Source organism: Nansenia antarctica, assembly GCF_963989245.1.
Source record: "Nansenia antarctica genome assembly, chromosome: 6".
Taxonomy (NCBI): Eukaryota; Metazoa; Chordata; class Actinopteri; order Argentiniformes; family Microstomatidae; genus Nansenia; species Nansenia antarctica.
The window spans coordinates 67,186,540-67,195,562 of record NC_137676.1 but is presented as its reverse complement, the minus strand read 5'-3'; the positions used below and the strand labels follow the sequence as shown (position 1 = coordinate 67,195,562).

Here is a 9,023-nt window from a genome sequence, read left to right as displayed (position 1 = left end):
GCTACCGAAGGAAGAGGAAGACGAGGAGGAGGAGGAAGACGAGGAAGAGGAGAACGGAGTGATGGAGATCGAGGACGACAGCGGAGCGGAGGATAAGGAGAAGGAGTTGTTGAGGTAAGAGGAGCCTGTTTGTCTCTCGCAGTTAAATGTTAAAGTTCACCCAAACTACTAATTCACTTAAAGCTTCAATCTGTAATGTTTGTCAAAAGTGCTGCCCCTGCTTGTCTATAAACTGTGGAGGTGGGTCAAGCGTAACTGCTACTTGGACATGACAAACAAGTACAGTTGCAGCCCTTTTTTAATTGATTTTACAGGTTGTGGCTTTAATATTATGGATACTTATAGTAGAATGTAGTTTGTGTATGCTGCAGTTAGCAGTAGGGTTGTTGAGTTCTAGCATGTTTCTTAGTCAACTCTTCAGTCAAGCTTTAATCTATGTCTTGGATGGGAACAATATTAAAGTTGACAGGCAAAGTTTTGTGTTTTTTTTAGCTTCGAATGAAAGCTAAGAATCTGTACTTTAACTTCATAGTAATTGATGTTAAATCCCCATTGAATGAAAGCTGAGAATCTCTACTTTAACCTTGTAGTAATGGTTTGATTTTTTAAATCTAAACTGTGGGGAGTATAGAGCTAAAAAGAAGACAAAATGCTTCCTCTTCCCAGTACTTATGGAAAGTACTGTACATGGCAGAAATGTGTAACCCACCGTCGTGAGTGGTTCAGTGTCTTTTAAACAGACTTTCTAGCTGCCTGGACACCCTGGCTGTGTGAGAAGTGGAAGGCACTCTGTAAGCAGCCATATGGTAAATGGGCTGCACTTATGTAGCGCCTTATTCCAAAGCGCTTTACAATGGCCTCTCATTCACACACACTTTCACACACCAATGGTGGCAAGCTACCCATGCAAGGCATGGAAGGCCCGCTCACTGGGAGCAGTTTGGGGTTCAGTGTCTTTAAGCTCAAATGATATCATGCGCACCAACATGTCTTATCACTAATGAGCGAAGATCTTAGTCAAAATGTTGCCAGCTATAGCGATATGTGTGAGGCTTACTTAATAAATCCTATGTGGATATTAATAACAGTTTTTTTTTTGTGGGTATCTTTGCCTGTCACCTTTAAATCTTAGATTATGGCTTTAATATCACGGGTATTTGTAATAGGATGTGGAAGTATGTTGACACCTGGGGCTGGGGCTTAACGGCGTTGTTGAATGCTGAAGCGTGGGCATGTTTGAGTCATGGGGGGGGTAACATGGGCTGGTTGGAATGCTGCCCAGGGCACCAAATTTACTTTTCTGATGAGAAAATTCAACAGCCACTCTGATTTTTTTACCTGCCATATTTTTTTTAAACCAACATTAAGGAAAATAGGCTATATTACATTAGCATGCATTAGCATGTACAGAAATACATTAGCATGACTCCTGACGCGGAGATTACTCCCCGCACAGAACGAACCTCCTGTAGTAGACTCTACGTTTTGCGCCTATCCCTATGACAAAAATATAACTATAACTATTTTCCGCTGCTATAATATAACTATAACTATTTTCTATCTCACACGTTCGTGTGTAAGTTCTCATGGTGTCACCGTCACGTGCGGTGGGTACTTTACTTTCATATGTTATTTTCGGTTGTGCCAAAAAGAAGAAAAAAACAGCTCAGAGGGCTCTGGGTTTGTTTGAAAGTCAGGAGGAGTGTGAGTGAGATGTTCCTGTCAGCTGGAGGAGGAGCAGGGGTGTTGTTACAAATGATGAAAAACCCATAATTGCGCATCGCGCCAGTTTTGTTTTTATAGCAAAGCATAGCATGGTTGGCTACGCGCCAAAGTGGCTGGTAGAATGCACAGATGTATGTGCCAATTTCTGCATATGTTGAATTTCCAGGGGATTTAGAATACACATTTCCTATGTGCTGTAATGATCTTTTTCATCTCACGTGCCATTGAAATTAATTAAAAATGTTTCTCTCTCCTCTTTGCACCTCTCCTTTTTATCTCCCTCCTCTCCTCCCTCTTCTCTTCCCTCCTCTTTTTTCTTCCCCCCCCCCCCCGCCTCCACTCTCCAGTAGTTCGGGCCGTCTCCACATGCTGCCCCTGCTCTCCTCCCTCTCCTCCCTCGTTCTCTACCTCCGCCGCCTGCAGCACTCGGCCTTCCTGTCCCTGTCGCGCCAGCTCCAGTCAGCCGAGGCGTGGCGCCTCCTCTGCCACTCCTCCCTGGCGCTCCTCATCCTCTACAACCGCCGGCGCGAGTGTGAAGTCTCCAAGGTGTGTACAGCATAACCCTAACCATATGAATGAATGAATGAAAGAATGAATGAATGAATGAATGGTCTTTATTGTCATTAATACAGTACAGGTACCATACAACGAAATTTAGGAGGGGGGGCTCCCCTGGTGCTTGGAAAAAAGACTAAAAACAAGAGAGCCTAGGGTAAAACAAAAAAGAGAAAAGAGCTGGTATGTTACGGTACATGTGGGAAAACTAGGGTTAGGGTTAGGTGCTAGGGTGCTACGGTTAGGGTTAGGGTTAGGGTTAGGATTAGGGGTAGGGTTAGACATGCCAGCACGTACCAAGTCGAAGTAGCACCTAACCCTAACCCTAGTTTTCCCACATGTACCGTATTCCCACATGTACCGTAACATATATATATATATATATATCATTATATATGACCCGGAAAGACACTTTTCTTGTAATAAAATCCTTATTTTTCGCCGACTCTGATGTTTTCGTCTGGTGGTTGTCCCCTTTGACGGGCAGCAAGCTTGACAAATTTCTTTTAACGTCATTTAGTTCAATGTCGTACTTTCTAAATGGTGAATCCAATCGGAAAAACCCCCCAATTGAATTAAAGCTGAGAATCTCTACTATGACCCCATAGTAATTGTTTGATTTCAAATCCAAACTGTTGGGAGTATCGAGCTAAAAGAAGACAAAATGCTTCCTTTTTCCAATACGGTACTTACGGAGGGCACTGCGTATGAGTATCGTATATGGATCATATCCTACCCGTGTATCGTGATATGTACCGTATCTTGAGGTCCTTGCCAATACCCAGCCCTATGTACAACACCATATACATAGAGGAGAGTGTGTAATATGTATAATATAATTTACAACACTTTACCAGTCGCCGCAATTTGTACCAATGTTTTGTTGACAGACAAAAAAGTAATCCCTCCGTTCCCTCTCTCCTCCCTCCAGCTGGCCATCGCAGAGTACCGCTCCCGCGTCACGCCCCAGTGCCCCGTGCCCGTGCCCCCCGGCGCCCCCCCGGCCCTCACCCCCCTGGAGGCCTCCCTCTCCCCGTTCGAGCGCCTGGTCCTCCCCCACCTCCCCCGGGTGGGGGTGCAGGGGAAGCGGGGCCGCGTGCAGCCCCTGATCCTGCCCCCCCACTGCGAGCCCTGCCTGGAGCTCCTCCTGCAGACCCGCCAGGACGTGGGCGTGGACCCCCTGAACCCCTACGTCTTCGCCAGGCCCTACCACTCCCCGGCCACGCCCCTCCGCGGCACCGACCTCCTGCGCAGCCTGGCGCGCTCCAGCGGCACGCGGAACCCCCGCGCCCTGACCCAGACACGGGTCAGACGACAGGTGGGAACCTCTCTCTCTCTCTCCTCCCCCTCCTCTGTCCTCCTCTCTGCTTCCCCTCCTCCTCCTCCTCTCTGCCTCCCCTCCTCTCTGCCTCCCCTCCTCTCTGCCTCCTCTCCTCTCTGCCTCCTCTCCTCTCTGCCTCCTCTCCTCTCCCCTCCTCTCCCCTCCTATCTGCCTCCTTTCCTCCTCCTCTCCCCTCCTCTCTGCCTCCCCTCCTCTCTGCCTCCCCTCCTCTCTGCCTCCCCTCCTCTCTGCCTCCTCTCCTCTCTGCCTCCCCTCCTCTCCTCTCTGCCTCCCCTCCTCTCTGCCTCCTCTCCTCTCTGCCTCCCCTCCTCTCTGCCTCCTCTCCTCTCTGCCTCCTCACTGCCTCCCCTCCTCTCTGCCTCCCCTCCTCTCTGCCTCCCCTCCTTTCTCCTCCTCCTCTCCTCTCTCCCCTCCTCTCTGCCTCCTTTCCTCCTCCTCTCCCCTCCTCTCTGCCTCCTCTCCCCTCCTCTCCTCCTCCTCTCCCCTCCTCTAGCTGACTGGTCTTTCCCCGCTGACTCTCTTGGGGTTTATTATCTCTTACTCTGTTAAAGACACATTTCACAATCCTCTGGTATAGGCTAACAAACTAGACTAAATAATTGTATTCTCGTGGGCGTTGGAAGTGGTGCGCCTCTTTGACCTATGATGTCATTTCTGAGCATTATTTCTGACTATTTGAGGGGACCCTTTTTGCTCCAGAGGCAATATCCATCATGTAACTTTAATGAGTTTAGTCTTTCATGATAAGAATCTTTATTCGCCTCTTTCATACATGAAAATGCATCTTAAGATAATAAGATAATTATTATCTCAAGATAATAATAATAATAATAATAATAATGTATTATTATTGTTATTATTATTATCTTAAAATACTTAATGAGAAGAACAAACAATGATTATATTATGTAATCCTAGAAAAGTGGTATATGAAATCTTATTGTTGTTGTTGTTGTTGTTCAGGTGGCCATCTTGACCCAGTTGCTGTTGCTAGGCGAGGGGGAGGAGCCAGGCCAGCCGGGCGGCAGCGCCGTAGAACGTCTGGAACACTTCCTGGACAGGGAGTACCATGTGACCCAGAGCTGTGGCGGGATTGGCCAGGACCCGGGGCTGATGGGAAGGGTGGGGCGCGTGGTGCTGTGTGGGGAGAGAGACGGAGTCCTCTTCAGAGGGATGAGTCTTCATCACATCTGTCTGGAGTTGGACGGTGAGTGTGTGTGTGTGTGTGTATGTGTGTCTGTGTGTCTGTCTCTGTGTGTGTGTGTGTATGTGTGTATGTGTGTTTGTGTGTGTGTGTGTGTGTGTGTGTGTATGTGTGTGTATGTGTGTGTTTGTCTGCTGAATGAGAGAAGAGAAGAAGGGGGACTGAAATCTGAAATGTAGCAGCGACTTTAACTTTACCCCTCCCTCTTCCTCCCTCTTCCTCCCTCTCTCTCTCCAGTGATGTCGGGGAACTCTGCAGACTCGTGCTCGGAGGGGGAGTCGGACGGTGATCAGGGGAAGGAGAAGGGGGAGATCGTGGCGCCCGCGCCCATCCCCACCGTGCTGTATGTGAAGAGGGGGAAGGCCAACGGGCGGATCGCACGGCCCAAGAAACTCAAGGCCACGCCCACCTCCGCCTCGCCCGTCTCGCCCTCCCACTCTGGACGCAAGAGAGGCTCAGGCCATCTCAAATCAGGTGTGTGTATGCCCAAAATGTGTGTGTGTGTGTGTGTGTGTGCGTGTACGTGTGCATCTACGCCAGACACCAGTAGTGACGAGAGTCATTACCCATCTTCCGTCGGAGACTGAAGACCCATCTCTTCAGGTTACACCTTAACTGCTCCTCCTGAGACATCTACTACCCCCCAGCACTGCGTCTCCTGAGACACCTGCTTTCCCCTATACTGTGTCTCCTAAGATTTCTACTGCCCCCCTTGTACTGTTTCTCCAGTGTCTATAAAAAAAAGAAATATATATATATCTTTCTTTCTTCTTCTATCACGACGACTGCCAATGGCCCCTGGCCTGAGCTAGATTACTCTTCCTGCTACGACTGGTGAAATGATGATTCACTTGCTTAGTCAAATGTATCGATTGTAAGTCGCTTTGGAATAAGGTGTCTGCTAAATGCCAAAAATGTACATGTAATGTAAATTAATTAGCAAAAGCGCTAAAAACCCTCCCTCCCTCCCTCCCTCCCTCCACACAGGCAAGCGCGGCGTCCTGAAGCGCCCGTGGTCCGACGCGGAGCGCGCGGCCGTGGAGGAGCACCTGACCAGCAACATCGCGGAGCTCCGCGTGCCGGCCAAGGCGGACTGCGAGCGCTGCCTGCAGCTCTGCCCCCTGCTGGTGACCAACCGGCGCGACTGGAGGGCCATCAAGTTCTACTGTCACAACCGCATACAGCTGCTGAAGAAGAACCAGCGGCGTGACGACATCCCCCCCGCGCTCATCGTCTGCTGAGGAGAGACCCTCCCCCCGGCCCCCCCGCCCCAGGAGGGAACAGGGGCGGCGTCTGAAATGACACCCTAGTTCTCCTGTTGGCCGCTAATACTTTAGACCAGGTCACTGTCTCAAATGGCACCCATTTTGTGCACTGGTTTTGACCGCAGCAGATCCTGTGTGTGGTCACATATCGCATCCTATTCTCCAAACGTTAACTGTCCCCATGCTACTAATAAACTAGTGTACTATCAAACTAGCGCGCTGCCATACGAGTGCGCCTGTCAAACTAGTGCGCTACCAAACTAGTGTACTACCAAATGAGTGCACTGTCAAACTGGTGTATTATCAAACTAGCGTGCTAGCGTACGAGTGCGCCTATCAAACTAGTGCGCTACCAAATTAGTGTGCTACCATATTAGTGCACTTGTCAAACTAGTGCGGTCTGAGACAGGCCACAGGGCTCTACTTCCCTGTCTGTGGCTCTGGTCAGACGATGTCCACTCCGTAGGGGACTAGGGTGTGAGAGAGAGAGGGAGACCAAGGAACTGGGCCTCAACCTCATTGTATATGGACTTGTATGTTTTTTCTCTCCAAAATGGACACACTACTATGCCTTGAGAGAAGCACAGGCCCCAAGTATTGTTGTTGTTGTTGTTGTTATTGTTGTTGTTGTTGCTGTTGTTGTTGGGACGTTGTGGTGACACACTCGAGTGTATCATTTGGACAATCTCTTACGACGACTGGACGTTTCAGCCACACTTTACTGTACGTACATGACATAGGCCCAGTGCCAGACTAACTAACTAACTAACTAACTAACTACCAGTTGAATAATTTATTTACCTCTAAGTAAGTAACAAGCTAGTGACCACTACATGCAGGTGTGCAATCTTGTTATCTTTTTTTGGGCTGTTTTTTGTTTAGGGGTGTGTGTGTGTGTGTGTTGGGGGGGGGGGGGGGGGGTATTTACACATTGTTAGTAGTATCCCTGTCGTCTCTCCTGATTGGACAGAGCGAGCCTCTCTGGTCACCACATCCGGGGTGTGGGCAGGAGGAACCGGTTGGAATTGGAAGAGAAAAGCGGTGTGTTTTTGAAGTTGAGCATCTAAAGACACACAGCCACAGTTTAGGCTAGCGAGCCCACAGAGTGGGGGAGCATGGGAAATGTAGTCCACAGCCTGATGGTGTTGGTCTATATTTTCCACCCAACCGTACCCTCCCCATCCCCCCCCCCCCCCCTTGATTACTGACACCCTCAAGATGTTAAGTTAGCGTTCCTTTTTCCCCCCCAAAACAGCATTGCGTTCTCTTGTGCGTCGTTGCTTCATTATGTGCCTGTTGCACATTTGTAGTTCTTCAAGCAAGTAAAACTGAAAGGGTGCTTCACCCCGTCTCCCTGATCCCATGTGAGGAGGCGATGGCCCTGTCTATATAACTTATGTTGAATGTTACTTCAAAGTGATTAATCTTTTTCAAAGCGGGGGGGAGGGGGGGGGGGGCATTTTGTTTTTTGTTCCAGAAGAGCGAGCGCATACTGAAATAGCTGTGTTACACTTTTTTGTTACATGCAGTGTAGTTGCATTGTTTGTGTTTTGGGTTTTTTCTCCAACAAGGGTAGCTAGCGCCAGTCATTCCCTGGCTTGAGTCTCCCTGGTTGGCGGTGAGGCTACATGCTCGGGGCTATGGGTCAAATCTCATAAGTCAACCCTCCGTAGCTTGTCCTCTCTCTCTCTCTCTCTTTCTTTTGCCGCCGCCTCCTCCTCAGAACACATTAGAGGAGGATGTCTGAGGGGGAGGAGCCAAAGACGTTATCCACCAATGAGGTTGGAGAAGGAGGTGAGGATAGAGGGGGCAAGGAGGCAAGGAAAGACTTTTGAGATTTGGCCTTTGGGCTGCTGGCCCCTCTGTGGGCTGCTTTCCCAGACACGGAGAAGTCTTGTCCTGGGGGGTGTTCCATCAACATCACTAAAGGAAAATCCAGGCATATTTCTGATAAATCTCGCGAGACTTTAGATCAAAATGAACCGCGATTTTTTTTTATGGCAATGTTGATAGAATACCCCCTGGACTCAAATGGCACTTAACTGAGACTCCGTTTGAAGATGCCTTTTAGTCTAGGCTTAATCGATGTCCAAGAAATCAGCCCGTTTAGTGTGAGTTACCTGAGATCTTTGTCTGAGTGGACTTAAACTACACAGCATCTTCACAGATACTTAAGTTAAGTTATTTCAACCGTTTCACATGATCCTATGTCACGTCGTCATTACTCTCGTATCGCCAGTTACAGTGTACATAAATACATATTATCATAATGTCAACTAACTGGTGTTTTTTTGTGCTATTCGTAACTTTTGTTTTTTTCAGCTCTTTGAGTTATTGTACATATAGAACTGTGGTTTGTAAATATTCACAGAAACACACAAAAAAACTACACAATGTATCATATGCCTTGGTTTTTTGTGTTATGTTTTTTTTAATTATTATTATTATTATTATTATTATTATTATTATTAAAGTCTTATACAAAGTTACAGCTGACTACGTGTTTCAAGTGTGGTTATTTCAATGTACAATTGTGGCATTCATGCAAGAGGCAGTCACTTCCCCAGTTTGTCCACAGGGTGGAGCTCTCAGCATTCTGCTCCAGTAAGTTTACCTCTTACCACTAGATGATGCTGAAGTAACGTGGGCTCAGTCACACACGGCTTGACCAAGGAACACATAAGCTATAATATACAAAGCGCGCGTGCGATTTTCCGTTCTATGTTCTAATGCTTTGACTTTTCTTTCGAAAAATGTGAACACATTTCCGCGTTGTCGAAAATCAATGACACATCGCTAGTCAACTAACACGGCTTGTGTTGTGAGCCTGCTAACAATGTAAAGTAGTGTTCTAGTTAACTAGGTAACAATGTAAAGTAGTGTTCTAGTTAACTAGCTAACAATGTAAAGTAGTGTTCTAGTTAACTAGGTA

General features: G+C 47.8%; 1 protein-coding gene across 1 annotated transcript in view; it reads left to right on the top strand.

The window, feature by feature from the left end:
• The window catches only part of LOC308160867 (uncharacterized protein), a 20,537-nt gene extending 14,369 nt beyond the window's left edge, over positions 1-6,168 (top strand). The window contains exons 9-14 of the mRNA XM_080534800.1: positions 1-114; positions 2,073-2,271; positions 3,212-3,598; positions 4,586-4,829; positions 5,064-5,300; positions 5,814-6,168. The exon at positions 1-114 is cut by the window's left edge and continues 23 nt beyond it. Of these exons, the coding sequence (XP_080390926.1) occupies positions 1-114; positions 2,073-2,271; positions 3,212-3,598; positions 4,586-4,829; positions 5,064-5,300; positions 5,814-6,067 (1,435 nt within the window). The 3' untranslated portion in view covers positions 6,068-6,168. The remainder of the gene's footprint in view (positions 115-2,072; positions 2,272-3,211; positions 3,599-4,585; positions 4,830-5,063; positions 5,301-5,813) is intronic.
• Positions 6,169-9,023: the final 2,855 nt, after the last annotated feature.